Genomic DNA, 19,909 nt, shown 5'->3' with positions numbered 1-19,909 from the left:
GATGGCACATGTGGTGAAACAGGCACCAAGATCATTGGGAGAAGCCAACTACAACGTACATGCCAGATGCATGCTCTGCAACAGGATATTGTGTTTTACCAGTATACACCCTCTGCTCGTTGTCCGCCTGCACTAACTGAATGGTCAGCGTGACAGATTGTCAATACTCTGGGCCCAGGTTCGATTCCCGGCTGGGTCGGACAATTTTCTCTGACTAGGGACTGGGTGTTGTGCTGTCGTCATCATCCTATCATCCTCATCGACTGTAGGTCACCGAAGTGGTGTCAAATTGAAAGACTGGCACCCGGTGAATGGCCTGCCCAACGGGGTGCCTTAGCCGTACAATTAAAGAGATAACCTCTGCTTGTGCCCACTCATCCTATCTGATAACTTGATGTTAGTCTCGCCAATGTAAAAGGCCAAACAGTTTTACATAATGGCTGATATATGACATGTCATTCAGAGGTGGCTCTTTCTTTGACTGCATATGTTTTGCCAGTTATATGGTTAGTAAAGTTGGCTATAGGAGGATGCATAAGGCAAGTCTTACAGTAGGGACAGACACAGGGGTGTGAGGCATAGGGTAAGCAGTTGGGAGCAGGAGCAGCATAGGTTCTGTCTGACGAGGATATTGCAGAAATTGGGAGGGCAATGAAATGCTCTAGGTGTCGTGGGCAAAATGTTGGACAGAATGGATTTCATTTTGGGGCACAATTTAGGAAGTCATTACCTTGTCTACCCGACTAATACATTAAAAATGCTGTGACTTACCAAACTGGAAAACACTGGTAGATAGATACAATAAAACCCACAAACACACACACAAATATCAAGCTTTCGCAACCGATGGTTGCTTCATCGCGAGGGGGGGGGGGGGGGGGGGCAAGGGACAGGTATCCACATATACGCGTGCGCGCCCACACACACACACACACACACACACACACACACACACATATATATATATATATATAAAACAGAAAGAAACTTCCACATGGGAAAAATATATTAAAAATAAAGATTCCAAGACATACCAAGCGGGAAAGCGCCGGCAGACAGGCACATGAACACAACACACAAACACACACACAAAATTACGAGCTTTCGCAACTGGCAGTTGCTTCGTCAGGAAGGAAGGAAGGAGAGGGAAAAATGAAAGACCCACACCCTTTCATTTTTCCCTCTCCTTCCTTCCTTCCTGACGAAGCAACTGCCAGTTGCGAAAGCTCGTAATTTTGTGTGTGTGTTTGTGTGTTGTGTTCATGTGCCTGTCTGCCGGCACTTTCCCGCTTGGTAAGTCTTGGAATCTTTATTTTTAATATATATATATATATATATATATATATATATATATATATATATATATATATATATTCCAAGACTTACCAAGCGGGAAAGCGCCGGCAGACAGGCACATGAACAAAACACACAAACACACACACAGAATTACGAGCTTTCGCAACTGGCAGTTGCTTCGTCAGGAAGGAAGGAAGGAGAGGGAAAAATGAAAGGGTGTGGGTTTTAAGGGAGAGGGTAAGGAGTCATTCCAATCCCGGGAGCGGAAAGACTTCCCTTAGGGGAAAAAAAGGACAGGTGTACACTCGCGCGCGCGCGCGCACACACACACACACACACACACACACACACACACACACACACACACACACACACACACACACACACATATCCATCCGCACATACACAGACACAAGCAGACATATTTAAAGGCAAAGAGTTAAGGGCAGAGATGTCAGTCGAGGCGGAAGTACAGAGGCAAAGAAGTTGTTGAAAGACTGACATCTCTGCCCTTAACTCTTTGCCTTTAAATATGTCTGCTTGTGTCTGTGTATGTGCGGATGGATATGTGTGTGTGTGTGTGTGCGAGTGTACACCTGTCCTTTTTTTCCCCTAAGGGAAGTCTTTCCGCTCCCAGGATTGGAATGACTCCTTACCCTCTCCCTTAAAACCCACACCCTTTCATTTTTCCCTCTCCTTCCTTCCTTCCTGACGAAGCAACTGCCAGTTGCGAAAGCTTGTAATTCTGTGTGTGTGTTTGTGTGTTTTGTTCATGTGCCTGTCTGCCGGCGCTTTCCCGCTTGGTAAGTCTTGGAATCTTTGTTTTTAATATATTTTTCCCATGTGGAAGTTTCTTTCTGCATCTGTACTTCCACCTCGACTGACATCCCTCCCCAAACTCTTTGCCTTTACATATGTCTGCTTGTGTGTGTGTGTGTGTGTGTGTGTGTGTGTGTGTGTGTGTGTGTACACCTGTCCCTTTTCCCCCCTAAGGTAAGTCTTTCTGCTCCCAGGATTGGAATGACTCCTTACCCTCTCCCTCAAAACCCACATCCTTTCATCTTTCCCTCTCCGTCCCTCTTTCCTGATGAAGCAACCGTGGTTTGTGAAAGCTTGATATTTGTGTGTGTGTGTGTGTGTTTGTGTATTTTTTATTGTGTCTGTCTACCAGTGCGTTCCCGTTTGGTAAGTCACAGCATTTTTAATATATTTTTCCCATGTGGAATGTTTCTTTCTATTATATTCATACCTGACTAATACGTTTGAGACCAAGATACTACAGAGTGACAAGTGGTGTACACCTGTGCTGTTTTTCAGAGGGATCGGCTGTACCAGTATTGAATGAGATGGCCCAGAATATCTGTTTTTGAGCTAGGCTGTTGGGGTAATTATGTTCACCTGAAGACTGAGATGACAATATATAGTTTGTTTCATAGTGGGTCATTTGTCTTGTAATTGTAGAACAGAAGCATAAATGTAATTTGCTGTTTATTCGGATTTGTACATGGCGATACTACACTGTGCAGTGAGATGGAGGCCCTGTACGAGCCCCCGGCGCGGCCGGTGGGCCTGGAGCGGATGGAGACGGCAGTGGCCATCGCCATCGGTGCCCTCGCCGCCGTCTTCCTGGGCGCACTCGTCGTGCTGGTCGTCGTCTGGCGCCGCCACCACACGCGCTACCTCGACAAGCTCAGTGCCGGGTGAGCAGTCGAGAGGGTTTGCGTGACGGGAACACTACTTCTTTCTATAGGTTCTTTATAAAATCGTATATAATTGTCTTCTATTACAAACTTTTTGTGCTTTTTCCAGGTAATAATGAGGATAATGGAATGTAGTTGAATTAAGTCGGGTGATGCTGAGGGAATTAGATTAGGAAATGAGACACTTAAAGTAGTAAAGGAGTTTTGCTATTTGGGGAGCAAAATAACTGATGGTGGTCGAAGTAGAGAGGATATAAAATGTAGACTGCCAATGGCAAGAAAAACATTTCACAACAAGAAAAATTTGTTAACATCGAGTATTGATTTAAGTGTCAGGAAGTCGTTTCTGAAAGTATTTGTATGGAGTGTAGCCATGTATGGAAGTGAAACATGGACGATAACTAGTTTGGGCAAGAAGAGAATAGAAGCTTTCGAAATGTGGTGCTACAGAAGAATGCTGAAGATTAGATGGGTAGATCACATAACTAATGAGGAGGTATTGAATAGAATAGGGGAGAAGAGGAGTTTGTGGCACAACTTGACTAAAAGAATTGATCGGTTGGTAGGACATGTTCTGAGGCATGAATGGGTCACAAATTTAGTATTGGGGGGCACCGTAAGCAGATTCAGAAGGATGTAGGTTGCAGTAAGAACTGGGAGATGAAGAAGCTTGCACAGGATAGAGTAGCATGGAGAGCTGAATCAAACCAGTCTCTGGATTGTGAAGAACACAACAACAATGACATGTTATTATATTCTTGATTACATATTTGTATATTCAGTGGATACCAAAAGGGCAGTCAGATGAAAACTGAAAATTGTTTAATAAACACAGGATGGACTCGTACTTTTTATTTCTGGATGACTGGTTTTGATCTACTTAAGAGATCATCGTCAGCCTTACATTCCTGATGTGGAGCAGTGTTCTCAACACCAGCACAGATGGCCCTGCTCCACATCAGGGATTTCTTCTACCACCTAAGAATGTAGGTCTGATGATGGTGCTCTCTTTAGTAGATTGAAACTGGTCATCCACAATTAAAACTTAACAACTTTTATACGTGATCACCACTGTGTTAACTAAAGAATTATAATACTAATAGCTCACTGTTTCCTCGAAGAATGTTTCCAAAAACTCAAAACTGTAGACCCACCACAAAGATTTATATAGTTATCGCACTCGGATATGAGATGATCAATTCTTGTTTTGTAGAATGCAATCGTCCACTGTTGGATCCGCAACTGATCCAACTCTTGCACTGCCTTTTTCGACTGCAATCGACGTCCATGCATTTTGTTTTCAGGTTGCCAAACTGTGAAAATAACATGGTGAAAGATGCCTGCTTTATCTAGCATGTGGTAGTCATTCCCAGATGTTTTGACGTTACGGTGCGCCGCAGTTTCTGCAAAGTGTCTTCGTAGAGTTACACATTGACTGTGGTTCCATGTTCAGGGAACTCAACAAGCAGAGGATCCCTGCAGTGGAAGGATATAATCGTGTCTTTATCAGAACTTGCGTGAATAGCTTTGAATTTGTTTGGGAGGGGAGACGTGGAACGTTTCCACTATTGGCTTTGTCGTTTGCCCTCCGGCTATCGAATTGCTGTTTTACGGAATCGTCCTGTTGCACAAAAATGACGGACTTCACACTGCCAGTCCTATGAAGGCTTGCTTCTGAGATTTGGTTGGAAAGCACTGCAACATCCTCCATTCAGTGTGTAATTTTCACTCTGTGATTTTCACATCTTTAGCTTTCTAAGGAAGGACATACATGGACATCACTTTGTCTAATGAGGAACTGCAAGAGCAGGTGCAGTTTTGGATCCATCAGTGGCTGATGGCATTCTACAAAACAGGAGCGGATCATCTTGTCTACCAGTGGGATAAATATGTTAACACCTGTGGTGATTACTTTTAAATGGAGACATTCCGTTTACCCGTTCTGGCGGGTGTTCAATTTTCATTTCACTGCCCCTTTTAGATGCCAGATAAATCTGTGTGGATGATCGCGTACAAAACAAGAATTGATTGTCTCATGTCCGAGTGGGATAACTGTATAAATCTGTGTGTTGATTACCCTTGAATGTAACCATTACATGGTCCCATTGTGGTGGGTTTACAGTTTTCATTTTTTTGGAAAATTCACCTTGACAGTGTGCTCTGAGGTCATCTTTGACACTCCATACAGCATTGGTAGCTCCATGTGGCACCTGCAGTGATGCGGGTACACCTGCTGATAAACTCCAAATGCTGCACACTGTCCATGGAGTATCTCAAGCAAATAATAAGACGATATCTGTAGTACTAAGCAAACTAATACCAGTTGCAGGTTGCCTGTCGAACAGCTTTCAGGAGCACCAAAAATTTGGTTTTCAGTATTTTGCTCAATTATTGATCAACTTTAAAAAATAAAAATGCTGCCATAATCTACTCATTTAGAGGTGTACTCTAGCGTGCGCGTGCACGCACACACACACACACACACACACACACACACACACACACACACACACACACACACACACACACACACACACACACACACAAAAATAATGAAATGAAAGAAAGTTTATCACTTAGTACATTTTCACTGTTCACACAGTAAATTTTCAGCATCAGACATTTCAGTTTATTACTTCTTTACTGCCCACTTTCTTTGCAACACAGTTGCAGACAGTATCCACACTTAGCACTGAATCTACTGCAAAATTATATCAGTGTATGGCACCTAGTTCAGGATTCATCTTATCATACACATTGAGATGTGTGAAAAACTTTCTTCTGCTTTAAATAGAGTGCAAATTAATTAACCTATGTAAATTCATTCAGTATTTTATGATAGCAGCACTTAGTGATTTTCAGCAAATTTTAAGCACAACTTCAAACTTCTACATGTTTTCTCACTTACATGCTTAACATCAAATATTTACCATATTATCTTATTTGTAAAGTAAAAAGATTTTTGAAGCTGTTTTATACATAGGAGTTAGACTCTTTTAAGAACTGGGTGTTCACTGACTTAAAATAATTCAGAATTTTTGCAGAGCAGGCCTGAAGGTCCGCAACACCTGTGAGGCCCTTCGAAACTCACTCGACCGATGGTGCAGGTTATGCCTTAGCCGGTCCTTACTATAGTTCCTAGCTGACAATGCAACAGGGGCCCACTGTGTTTTGACCTTCCTTCTGGAAAGCTAGTGTTACCATACTATTTATGGGAACTGGTTTGTTAACACAAGGGGAAATGTTAAAAAAAGTAACTTTCCTAAATGGTGTAGCTTAAAGAATAACAGTTAGAAGCCCATGTAATGCTTATCATCTTTTAATAGATCTTTTGGGAATAATTTGACATATGAACCACAGCTTTTTGGTCACTATTTTTTCGGAGTCATATTTTGTGATGCAAATGAAATGAAGGATGTTAATTATTTTTTACGTCATAGGTACACATGTCTTTAAAAAGTAGAAGCTTGATTTTTTTTCTGGAAGTTCTTTACACTATCATGTTTAAAGTAGACTTCTAAAAAGATGTTGCTGTCATAAATCATCATTCAAAATATTTTTAATAATGATTATCAAAATTATCAGTAATTAACCTTAACCCGTAGTTTTTGTTTAGCCTAAAAAATCTGTGATATTCAAAATTAAGTTGTAAGAATAGCATACTGTTGGTTAAGTATGTTTTTAAAACAATAAGAAAATTTCAGCCCTATATCTTCAATAGTTTTTAACAGGTGTGTACCAGAATAGCAAAAAAGTGAACTTCTGGGAAATTCAAGTTAAAGTTAAAGCTTGTTTCTGTACATTAATGCATCTCAGGCCCATATAAATCTAGTTTCTGGTGTTGTTTCCCTTCCATTTGTTTCTCAGAATTCTTATTCTTGCTTCATTGGTGGCTTCCAGCACTGATTTCTCTGCTTCAGAGAGTCCCTTGCAGTCAGTGTTAATTTAATTTCTTTGTATATTTAGTCCACAGGGCACTTCCAACAATTTTGTAACCTTTATTTTCAAGGTATGTAGCCATGCCAGAACAGTTTATGATTCATGTTCCCATATACAGTTCTTAAAACTCTCATTTGCATTTTGAATCCTATCATGTAATTACTTCTCTACCACCTTGGTGTCACTAAGACATTAGAGACTAAAAAGTAATAAAAACCAAACAGGTGAGAGAAAATCTGCGTGACTCACAGGTGTCATAATGTATGCAGACACTTTTAAATTCCTCTCATTTTGGGGCTTTCTTGCATACAGTTTCCTCTAAGAAACTTTTTCATGTTGAGAAAACTAAGGGGGGTTGTTTTGATACAAAAAATTAAAAACTGATTATTTGTCACTTAGTCACATGCCAATCCCGTAACACGTTTGCTTTTGCCACCGACTTGCGGAACAGATAGAGGGTGGGGATGGAGGTGGAGTTCCTCCTGCCACAAGGCGATCCATACCTAGTTGTAGCCGTGACCACACACAAATACTAAATCCCATCTCTGTCCACTCAAAATACATTTTTGCATTATATTTCCTTATGCCTGTAATCTTATCTTTTTTACTGGATCCTCTCCTGGTGTGAGAGGCGTGGGAGTTTCGGGCATAAATATTCCACCACAGTTATCCTTTTGAGTGAGTATTTACCCATGCTCGAAACCCCTTCTCCCCTCCCTGCAAATGCTTCTCTGCCACCTGTGCATTTGCCGCAGCTTCTTTTTCTCACACACACAGTTCATTGTAAGTCATTTCATGCAAAAGTGTCACAGTTCTTGACCCGACTCTACCCTATGTGCATGCCAGGACCATATAAATCTTGTTTCTGGTGTTATTCTCTCTCCCTTTCCTTTGTCAGAATTCCTATTGTTGCTCCTTTGGTGGCTGTATTTTGCACTACACAAAGGAAGGATGTACTCAGGTAGCAGAGTACTTGTGGAGGGCACATGAGGGTTTTTTAGGCTAGGCACTAGTTTGAAGTGCTCTGATGAACACTCACTCTTTGAAATACAGCAAGGGAAGACAAGAGATGGTCGGAATAAACACGCTTCGACTGTCACAATTTTATCATTAAACTGTTGAAGTATTCATAATAAAGATCCCAAATGTATTGCCCTCCAGAAAAGTTCGCGTGCATTCTTGGGACCGAGAACTGGCTGAAACCAGAAGTGGAAAGCTCTGACATACTTAGCGAGTCATGGAATGTATATCGGAAGTACAGATTAGAGGCCATAGGAGGGGGAGTGTTCATTGCAGTTGACAGAAATATTGTCTATTGACATCGAACTGAATGTGACGGTGAAATCATCTGGTTGTGTATAACAAGAGTAGTTGAAACCAAGTTAATTGTTGGATGTTTTTACCGGCCACCCGGTTCTGCTGTGATAATTCCAGAGTCATTCAAAGAAAGTATATGGTCACTAGCACATGAATACCCAGATGCTGCAATACTAGTTAGAGACGACTTTTACTAGTTGGAGGTGACTTTAACCTGCCAAATATACACTGGGGTGCCTGTGGATTCATGGGGAGGGGGGGGGGGAGGGGGGGGGGGAGGGGGGGGGTAAAATGCAAAATCTTTTTGAGCACTTTTCTAAAGATTGTCTTGAGGAGTTAGCTCAGCAGCTTACACACAGTGGAAATATCTTAGACCTTGTAGCAACAAAAAGGCCAGACTTTATCGACAAAGTCAGTATAGAAACAGGGATTAGTGATCATAATGTCTTTATAGCAATTATAATTATGAAAGTTAGTAAAACATTCGGAGTAGGAACTGAAATCCGTGCAGAAGAAATAAAAACTTTAATATTCACCGATGACATTGTAATTCTGTCGGAGACAGCAAAGGACTTGGAAGAGCAGTTGAACGGAATGGACAGTGTCTTGAAAGGAGGGTATAAGATGAACATCAACAAAAGCAAAATGAGGATAATGGAATGGAGTCAAATTAAGTCGGTTGATGCTGAGGGGATTAGATTAGGAAATGAGACACTTAAAGTAGTAAAGGAGTTTTGCTATTTGGGGAGCCAAATAACTGATGATGGTCGAAGTAGAGAGGATATAAAATGTAGACTGGCAATGGCAAGGAAAGCGTCTCTGAAGAAGAGAAATTTGTTAACATCGAGTATATATTTAAGTGTCAGGAAGTCGTTTCTGAAAGTATTTGTATGGAGTGTAGCCATGTATGGAAGTGAAACGTGGACAATAAATAGTTTGGACAAGAAGAGAATAGAAGCTTTCGAAATGTGGTGCTACAGAAGAATGCTGAAGATTAGATGGGTACATCACATAACTAATGAGGAGTTGTTGAATAGAATTGGGAGAAGAGAAATTTGTGGTACAACTTGACTAGAAGAAGGGATCGCTTAGTAGGACATGTTCTGAGGCATCAAGGGATCACCAATTTAGTATTGGAGGGCAGCGTGGAGGGTAAAAATTGTAGAGAGAGACCAAGAGATGAATACGCCAAGCAGATTCAGAAAGATGTAGGCTGCAGTAGGTACTGGGAGATGAAGAAGCTTGCACAGGATAGAGTAGCGTGGAGAGCTGCATCAAACCAGACTCTGGACTGTGAAGGCCACAACAACAACAACAACAACAACAACAACAACAGTAAATCAGTCTAAGAGTGTGTTTCTGCTAGATAGAGCAGATAAGGAGTTATGATGATGACGATGATGACGATAAGAGGAGGCTAGTAGAGATTCGTGAATGTGTGAAAAGGTCTCGCAGAGAACCCAAAAAGGTTATATGGTTGTAAGTGAAATCGCCAAGTGTGTGTAAGACTTCCTTCCATTCAGTCGCTTGTTGACCAGTCTAGTGTGGCAGTTGGAGATAACAAAACAAAAGCCAGAGTTTTAAATTTCATGTTCAAGAAATTGTCGACACAGAAGAATTGTACAAAAATGCCGTCATTTGACTATTGGACAGACTCCTGTATGGATGACATAGTAATGAGCATACCTGGCATAGAGAAACTACTGAAAAATTTGAAAACAAATAAATCATCAGGTCTGGATGGAATCCCAGTTTGATTTTACAAAGAGTACTCTACGGCATTGGCTCTTCACTCAGCTACCATTTATCGTGATTCTCTCTCAGCACAAAGTCCCAAGTGACTGGAAAAAGTGCACGTGACTCCAGTATATAAGAAAGGTAAAAGAATGGACTCACAAAATTACAGGCCAATATTACTAACATATGTTTGCTACAGAATCCTTGAACAGATTCTCAGTTCAAATATAATAAACATTCTTGAGACTGAGAAGCTTCTGTCCACAAATCAGCACGGTTTTAGAAAGCATCGCTCATCTGAAATTCAGCCTGCCCTTTTCTCATATGATATACTGAGGACTATAGATGAAGAGCAACAGGCAGATTCCATATTTCTAGATTTCCAGAAATCATTTGACACGGTGCCCCATTTCATGCTGTTAACAAAGGTACAAGTGTGTGGAATAAGTTCACAGATATGTGAGTGGCTTGAAGACTTCTTAAATAATAGAACTCAGAGTGTTGTCCTCGACAACGAGTGTACATCAGAGATAACGGCATCATCAGTGTAATACGACCCCTGTTGTTATCTGTATAGATAAATATTTTGGCAGACAGGGTGGGCAGCAATCTGCAGCTCTTTGTTGATGATGTCATGGTGTATGGTAGGGTGTCAAAGTTGAGTGACTGTAGGCAGATGCAAGGTGTAGACAAAATTTCCAGTTGGTTTGAAGTATGACAGATAGCCCTCAGTGTGGAACAGTGTAAGTTAATATGGATGAGTAGGAAGATCAAACCTGTAGCGTTCAGATACAGCATTACTATTGTGTTACTTGACAGAGTCCAAGCGTTTTAAGTATCTGGGAGTTACATTGCAAATCGATAAGAGGTGGAACGAGCATGTGAGAACTGTAGTGGTGAAGTTGAATGGTTGACTTTGGTTTATTGGGTGAATTTTAGAAAAGAGTGGTTCACCTGTAAAGAAGACTGCTTACAGAAGGCTTGTGTCACCTATTCTTGAGTACTGCTTGAGTGTTTGGGATCCATATGACGTCAGATTGGAGGAAGATACCGAATCAGTTATGAGGCAGGTTGCTAGATTTGTTACCGGTAGGTTCAAGCAACATGTGTTACAGAAATGCTTCAGGAACTCAAATGGGAACCCCTGGAGGGAAGGTAGCATTCTTTTCGAGAAACACAATTAAGGAAATTCAGGGAACCGGCTTTTGAAGCTGAATGCCGATTTGTTCTACTGCCGCCAACATACATTGCACATAAGAACGAAAAAGATAAGAGAAATTAGGGCTCCTACGAAGGCAGACAATAGTTTTTCCCTCGCTCTATTTGCATGTGGCATAGGAAAGGAAATGACAAGTAATAGTACAGGGTACCATCTGCCATGCACTGTGTGGTGGCTTGCAGAGTATCAATGTAGATGTAAATGAAGATGTTACCCACAGATTTCTGTTGTCGGCTCATTGACTTGAGAATGAGGGGGCTATTTTCCCCACAGTTGAGTCCCTCCAAACTCTGCGTGAGGTATGCCAGATGTCACATCTTAAGATCCTTGTCCACAGTCAAACTTACATCTAAAATTTGCTCTTATCTATCGGCAGATTTGTTAGTCAGTCCAATACACAGTCCAACCAGTTTGTCAGTTTAACCTCACTTTTGAAGCAGACACTGTTTGTATATGTTTTGTTTTGACACTAGTGGCAATGACTACAAATGCAGACAAAACATTTCTAAAATTGACTTTGGTCCTGTGTTTAGAGGAGAAGTAAAAGTACAGGTGTTCCAGGGACTGGTTTAAAATGAGAAATATATATACAAGAAAACCTGTTGAAGGACATACTACATTCAGAACCTGATGATTGACAATTTCTTGTAGGCTTCTGTCCCGGTTTCTTCTGCTGATTTTTGTTTGATGATTTTTTCTGACATTTCCCCATCACAAGTGGTTGGCATCGTCAAAGCCTCAACCTCCACTGCTGGTAGTAGACTGGAGTAAACCTGACAGCTGCAATTTGTGCCTGGTGCACCACTGTCAGAGGGCTTTTTCATGTTCAGTACTTCTATGATTCTGCTCTTGGTATCTGGAATAGTTGTTTGCTGCAGCATGGGACTCAAAGACCTCCTCCCCACAAAGCTTTTGTCTTTCTTGTTTGAGCTATTGTCATGTTTCGCAGATTTCTGTAGCCGACATGGACAAGCGAGTGTGGTACCTCTTCTCCACAGCAAGAACTTCCCTGTTGGCAAATATTATATGGTCAGTCACAAAGTGTGTGCCTTGCTACGGCCAATTTTTCAATCTCCCCCAACTTGCTGTGCTGCTATGTTTGATGATCCCGGTGTCGATTCGTCACACAATCATTCCGGCACAGATATTCCCACACGTATATGGTGCGAGGTATATTCCTGACATTGCAAGTCTGTCCTATTTGCCATTTGCTGATCCGACACACTTTTTGTTAGTCTGTAGCTGTGTTTGTACGCTGAGAATGTATGGCTAAAAGGCCATACCCAACATTTCTTTCTCCGATGTGTCATTTCGCAAGTGTCTGATTCTGTGAAGTAGCCATTGCTCCTCAAAGCCCTTTTTAGGTGTTGCATCTCGTGTCTGAGGTGCTGTAGCTCACATGCTCGTCTTGCTCACGTTACAAGCTTAGTAATTGTGCCTCTTTTCGTGCTGACATTGTAATTTGAGAGTTTGGGCAAGATTGGTGCATGTGTGTCAGGTTTCAGTATATGCTGTGACCCAGGTATTCACCATCCTTATCAACCGGCACGTCTAGAAAGAGTAGCAGTTGTTGATCCTTTTCTACCTCCAAGATGAATTTTATATTAGCTCGGAGACTGTTCAGGTGTCTTAGAATCAAACATTCAGTGAAGTGACATATCAGAAAAAGAAATGTCGTGTACAGGCGTAAAGCCTATTCATAAAGCGACAAAGATGATCAGAGAGTGTCTCAGATTGGCAAAGAAGGAAAGGGACCACTTACAATGTCAGAAATAGACCACATCCCATGTACATGTGGAAAAGTCTATATGGGAATGACTGGACGATTAATCAACACCAAGATCATTGAACAAAATCGGCATTGCAGGTTAAGGCAGGTGAAGAAATCAACCATGGCCATGCGAAACTGACCACACAGTAAAATTCACAGACACGGAAGTTCTTGCTGTAGAGAAAAAGTATCACACCCTCTTGTTCAGAGAAGCTATAGAAATACACAATCATGACAATAGCTTCAACAGGAAAATAGAAACCCTAAAGACGAATGGCCCACGCCGCAGCAAACAACCGTTGCAGGTAGCAGGGGCGGAACCACATTGGAAATGACCACGGAAAATGCTCGGACATTGATGTATCAAGTGCTTACTCTAACTGACCATTGACAGTGCACTATTTTCTGACCAAATGCCAATATTATAACTGTTTACATTTTAATGTCTGTCTGCCATCTGAATTATCAGATATTTTAGCAGATAAAGCATGATCGAGTTTTACTTTTTATTCGCCGTAGTAATATGACAAGAGATTTAATTTTCAATCATTTGAACAACCCCCTCAAACAGGAAGTGATTACTTTTAGCCGTCCCTCTACTCCAATCAGTTACACTCTGAGTTTTATGAACTTCAAATTAATTCAGTAATTGGCCATTGTAAGTTACGATATGGGCACTTATGGCCTCAGCTCTTTTATGCCCTATAGTGATGACAAACAACAGATGGTAGGTGCCAGCACTAGTGGAAGGTATATAAGGCATGTCGGAGAGACATAGAAAATAGTGCAGTCATTTTCGTAATTCAGAAACAAAGTGATTTATCTACATCCAAAATTGCACAATCATTGGGCTGTTCACATGCCACTGTGGTTAAAGTATACTGTGCACGGCAAAATGGCTCTATTCAAAGTTGGCACTGAGATAACTGTGGTGCACCATAGGCCACAAATGACAGGTGCGGAGTTATGTACAGGCAAATAGACATGCAACTGTTTAGCAACTGACCGCCCAAAGGAATCGAGAGGCTACATACAGATTCTCCCCAATGACAGTACAACGAATGTCGTTACGTACGGGCCTCCACAGCAGACACCTTGTTCTTGCACCTGTAGTGACTGCGATTCATCGGCGTCAAAGGTTGGAATCTGCATCCCAGTACCACTACTGAACATCCACTGAGGTGGCATTTCCAGATGATATCTAGTGGACATGTGCAGTGTGAAACATCTGAATGCCAAAACCTTGCAACAGTCACTATAGTTCAATTCTTTTGTCTTGGCAGCTCACGCATGCCCGCCCAGAAGCGGGAGATTGCTGTGTTGCCAGTTGCACGCGCCAAGAGCTGCAGCGACATAGTATCATATAGTTCACAAACTTACGTTTAGGGGGGAGTGCACAGTTTATGAAGTAAAGCTGCCACTGCCGCGTTAACCCTTTCGCTGCTACAGAGACGTGCTCCCCGCATTTGTCATCGTTGCACTGCTCGCCTGTGCACATGGTGTTCCGACTGCTTTGACACTCTTATCATTCGATTTCACAAAAACTATTTGGTCCAAAAACTTGATTTTTACACATCTTCTTGACTGGCGCCTTCCCCCCATAAATGACTTAATTTTCGTTCGATGTTCAACGCAGTTATTGTGCAGCATTAGATGTAGTAAACCATTGCATGAAATTTTGAAGAATTTGCAGAGATAAAATTCCACTGCGTATACTTTCTGTATGATTGAGTTTAGTTGCCACTAGAAATTTCAAAAAATTACATTCAAATGAATAAAATTCATGAAGTAAGGCTCTTCAATATTGTTTTTTTAAAAATAGAAAATATTGAGTACCGAACAAGGTTTGAACTCGTAACCATTTGCTTAGCATCCAAAGACCTTAACTATTACGCTTCCACGGCTCGTCATTTAATTGAATTCCCGAAGTAATTTAAAGAATCACGCAAAATACCGACGAACACTGTTTGTACGACTATGAATTACTCTCGTTTCGTCAAAGTACAATAGGAAATAAACAATTGCCACTGTTCTTTATTGCGAAAAAGCAGTTAGTAAGAATGAATTTCCTTGCTATCACCTGAATTAGTAGGCTTATTGCTTGTTTGGTTTAATTAATTAATACAATATGAAGCAGTTGGTATAAAGAATGCTTTTGCGAACTTTCTTTTATAGAAAGTCTGCTATTAGGACATTGCTTTTGTTCAATTACTTTATTTACGACTGAATGTTTCTATAATTGAAGACACTCGTCCGTGCTCTGCACTGCAGTCAAGTTCTGGCAATGTCATTCTCTGTTCATTGGCTGACTGTTATTTTGTGACATCAGATGCGCAGAACGAACCTAAACTCGGCCGCCATCATAATTGACGCGCACTTTAGAATGTTATGGTCTGGGGAATGTTTTCATGACATTCCCTGGCTGTAAGGCACAATGGATGAACACAAGTATGCACCTATCCTTGGGGACCACCACTAAATGCATTTTTCCTCAGTACAGTGGCATTTGCCAGCAGGGCAACACAACGTGTTGCACAGCTCGCATTGTACGTGCACAGTTAGAGTGTGCCTGGATAAGTTTACCATACTGCTGTGGCCACCAAATTGTTCACATTTAAACCCAACTGAGAATCTGGGCCACCTCGATCAGGCCGTACACACCGGGGATCCTCGAGCGAGAAACCTAGTGCAGCTAGCCATGGCACTGGAGTTGGAGTGGCTCCACATCCCTGTCAGTACCTTCCAGAATCTCATTGACACTCTTCCTGCATGTCTCACAACAGTCCATGCTGCAAAAAGTGGTTTTTCAGTCTTTGGACAGTTGGTCACATTTATGTGCCTAGACAGCATATATGCTGCCCTTCTTCGTTGTTGTTTAATATCCACTGTTAATTCTATTTGGTACGTGACCAGTAGATGAGCAGTTTTCCATGATGGACCACACAGTGATTGGTTAGTTGTCTCCTTTGTAAACTGACTGTGTATTACCAGTGAACTGAAGTCTGCCACCCTGCCTAATCTACGATTGAGCCATTGTGAGTAATCCATTTCGTATTAAACATTCAATATAAGTAAATTTTGTACCCAAAACTCGCTTACCGAGCGAGGTGATGAAGTGGTTAGCACACTGGACTTGAACACACTGGACTGGAATGAAGGTTCAATCCCACATCTGGCCATCCTGGTTTAGGTTTTCCATGATTTCCCTAAATCGCTCCAGGCAAATTCCAGGATGGTTCCTTTGAAAGGACACAGCCAGCTTCCTTCCCTGTTCTTCCCTAATCCGATGAGACCGATGACCTAGCTGTTTGGTGTCTTCGCCCAAACAACCCAACCCAAAACCAAGTGTATGAAAACTTTCAGTTGGGGGTATGTATAGTAATTCAGCTTGACCATTACAGAACATCTTTCCAAAATTAACTTTCCGCAAGCTCGGAAGTACAAAGAAGCAGATTTTCAGTCATTTTACATATCACCGATACATAGAAGTTCCATGCCTCCCCAAAAACTAAAAATTGGGATATTATCTCTGCTCTTGCCTTTGACTGTCGGTCGCCAATTAACTTCAAACTTCAGTAACTCCAGATTTCTCTACAAGAGTCAATTATAAAAAAAATCACTCTTCTCATGATGGAATCACATTCAGATTCAAATTGTCATTTCTAACACGCATTCACTCTAGAAAATCATGAAGGATAAGTAAACATTTTCTCACTTCCACTGATGTACTCTAATATGATGTCAATTTTACATTAACATCAATGTTAGTCATATGAGATCGAGGCAGGAATTGACTAATCATCATCATATTTTCCATTTACATTATTGACCGTATATTATAATGTTTAAGACAATGAAATCCCATAAGTCTTATGAAAATCAGAGGGCAATAACATAGAGTGACAGAATCTTCTTCCACACGATGGCCTTCATCTGGTGAACAACAGGGGTCAGCTTTCCACTTCATGCCAGCGCCAAAGATGATGCCGACATTGCTACAGCACTCTTCCTTGACATGAAACAGATTTAAAAAAAAATTTAACACACAATCCAAACTTTAATACCATTCAAATAACATTGACAATAATCCTAGTAAATATTTAAAGTCATACATTTTTCATACAAATAATATATTATTACTTGCAAACTGAACATTTGGAGATATTGTGTAACTGTGTTGATATTTGGTTACACTACAATACAACTACAAATTGTTACTCATGTATTTGAGTTGACAGATTCGAGTTGTTACACATTGATATTGGAATGGTCGGATACTGTGTGTGTGTGTGTGTGTGTGTGTGTGTGTGTGTGTGTGTGTGAGAAGTGCACAGTTTTACATTTCAGAACATTGAAAGGAAGTTACCAGTCTTCGCACCACTTTTTACTTTTATGAGGGAGAACTGAAAACATGTGCTTCCAAACTTATGTGAAAACTCCTAAGGCTTTTTAGATAAAGAGCTTCATTAAGATTATACAACTTTATTCTTCATGTCTACATGTTTGTTTTTCAACATAGTCATCCTAGCAACAAACGTATTCCTCCCATTGAGAGACCAGTTTGTTAATGCCATCACTGTAGAACGTTTGACTTAGTTGATGGAGCCACATCACCTCTGCTTACACTTCATCAAAGCTATTAAAGTGGTTCCTCGGCAGTGTTCTTTAAGTTTTGGAAATAGAGGTTTTTGGGATCAAAATGGTTAACCTAGCTTTCATTATCTGTCACAATATTGGTAAGGAATCCATCATCTGCATGCTCAAAATACAAAAGAAATTGTTAATCAAACAATGGAAAATCCAGGATGAGAAGGAAAGTTGCTACTCACCATATGGTGGACATACTTAGCCACAGATAGGCACAACAAAAAGATTTTCACACTTAAAGCTTTCAGCCAATGGCCTTTGTCAACAATAGACATACAGAAATTGTTGGCATATGTCCAGTCTCCTATAGTACATGTCTGGAGAGAGTATTTGAGGCATCCACATGTGCACTGTTTCCTGTACCACAGTTCTGCAATGATAGCCTGTACACACTCTCTTGATATGCCACACTTACCTCAGAGCTGTGTCTGTATTATATGATTATTTTCTCTGATGAGTTCATCCGTCGGATTCAATGAATCTCGTCAATTGCCACTCTTAGCTCCATCACATATGTTGAGGTTAGCACCACTGTTTCTTACATTACTGAGGTTGATACAATCATCACCATACACAGCTTTCTTTCTTATATGAATTTCAATTGGAGATAAATTTTCTACTTTTGAAACTCGATTACAGCACGCTTATCACGATTAGGCCAAGTTAGAGCGATCTTCACCTGTGTGAATGTCAGAATAATTGTGTATTCATGTACATGTTCTGTTCTGCTATGAAATCTTCACGTGTTATTAGCCAAGTGGTGTCGCCTTCTAGTTGCAACGTTTCAATGGAATGCGTATCCATCATCTTCAGGTGAAGTGTCGGGATGCTGTTGTCTGTCACGTGCCTTTGAAGCCCCTGGACCGCTAACAGATTCAGGCCGCCAACAAATCACGTGCCAGCGGATTTGCACCGGGCGCTTGGCACCACCGCTGGTAGGAGGGACGTGCGTACAGGCGTCGATTCCCGGTGTGCTTTCATATCAGCCCTGGCTGCGGTCCGCTTCGGACTGGAGCGTTCTTGCAGAATTTTCCTAATTGCAGGATCACAAGCTGTGCTGAAATGGTAACCACTGTCTCGATTACCGTATTTACTCGAATGTAAGCTGCACTCGAATCTAAGCCACACCTGAAAAATGAGACTCGAAATTAAGGAAAAAAATTTTCCCTAGTCTAAGGCGCAAAGTTGGTCCATTGTAACATGAGACACAATTTAGGTGCAATTGATGAAGATACTGTTACAGTAGTTTGGTTCGAGTTGTAAGCTTAACAGTTAAGCTTTACCAAGTAGCCATTGCTATGTGTCAGGCACTCCATCCGTATTTATATGGGTACCCTTCCTTTTTGACATGCTTCGTCTGGTTTGAATTGATTGCTTATTTTGCTTTGATCTGGTAAGTGCCATTCTCTTTGTTATAGGTGTTTACATCACCCAAAGCTGAAAATGCATTATTGTGCTGTGTCGTGCATTGTTTGTTGCATTCTGATAATGAGTGTTTACGACCTGTTGCTGCTCGTGGCTTACAATTAAAAAAATCTCATAAGTGAAAACGATGGCAAGAGACTGCTATTTGTTATTACTTACACTGCTGATTTCCTTCACAATGATCAACAAGAACCAAATAATAGGCTGCGTATGATGGAAGATTTTCTGAATGAGAGTTTAGCGAAAATTTTTCTCCGTTTGAAAATCTTTGCAGAGGTCTCTTCAGTACATTACATTCTGCACAGAAATTAGTCATCTTAGATTTAAAAATCTAGTCAGTTGCCATGCTTCATTTCTGACTGTATCACTATTCAGTGTAAGATTAATACAAATATAAATGTGACATGTATATTCTTCCACATTTGCTGTTGTCTCATTCTAGTTTTGTAGTTTATTAGGCAGACAGGATTTAAATGAGATAGTAGCAAACACAAAAGAATACATGGCATAATGTTTACATTCTTCTAACTTTTCTTTTAATTTATTTACTGACACAGAGGTTTTGGTGCCAGTATTTATCTTTGTGCATGCAAAGCATGCCTGTGTACTGGTTGCGGTACATACACTCCTGGAAATGGAAAAAAGAACACATTGACACCGGTGTGTCAGACCCACCATACTTGCTCCGGACACTGCAAGAGGGCTGTACAAGCAATGATCACACGCACGGCACAGCGGACACACCAGGAACCGCGGTGTTGGCTGTCGAATGGCGCTAGCTGCGCAGCATTTGTGCACCGCCGCCGTCAGTGTCAGCCAGTTTGCCGTGGCATACGGAGCTCCATCGCAGTCTTTAAC

At 41.1% G+C, this 19,909-nt stretch overlaps 1 protein-coding gene across 3 annotated transcripts in view; it reads left to right on the top strand.

The window, feature by feature from the left end:
• Window positions 1-19,909, top strand: part of LOC126295077 (transmembrane protein 98-like) — a 56,123-nt gene that overhangs the window by 5,775 nt on the left and 30,439 nt on the right. For all 3 annotated transcript variants that reach the window (XM_049987323.1, XM_049987325.1, XM_049987324.1), the window contains one exon: window positions 2,823-2,996. In XM_049987323.1, the coding sequence (XP_049843280.1) occupies window positions 2,823-2,996 (174 nt within the window). The remainder of the gene's footprint in view (window positions 1-2,822; window positions 2,997-19,909) is intronic.

Source organism: Schistocerca gregaria, chromosome 11, assembly GCF_023897955.1.
Source record: "Schistocerca gregaria isolate iqSchGreg1 chromosome 11, iqSchGreg1.2, whole genome shotgun sequence".
NCBI classification, from domain to species: Eukaryota; Metazoa; Arthropoda; class Insecta; order Orthoptera; family Acrididae; genus Schistocerca; species Schistocerca gregaria.
Note: the sequence above shows the minus strand (reverse complement) of the source record. Positions and strands in the feature narration are given on the sequence as shown.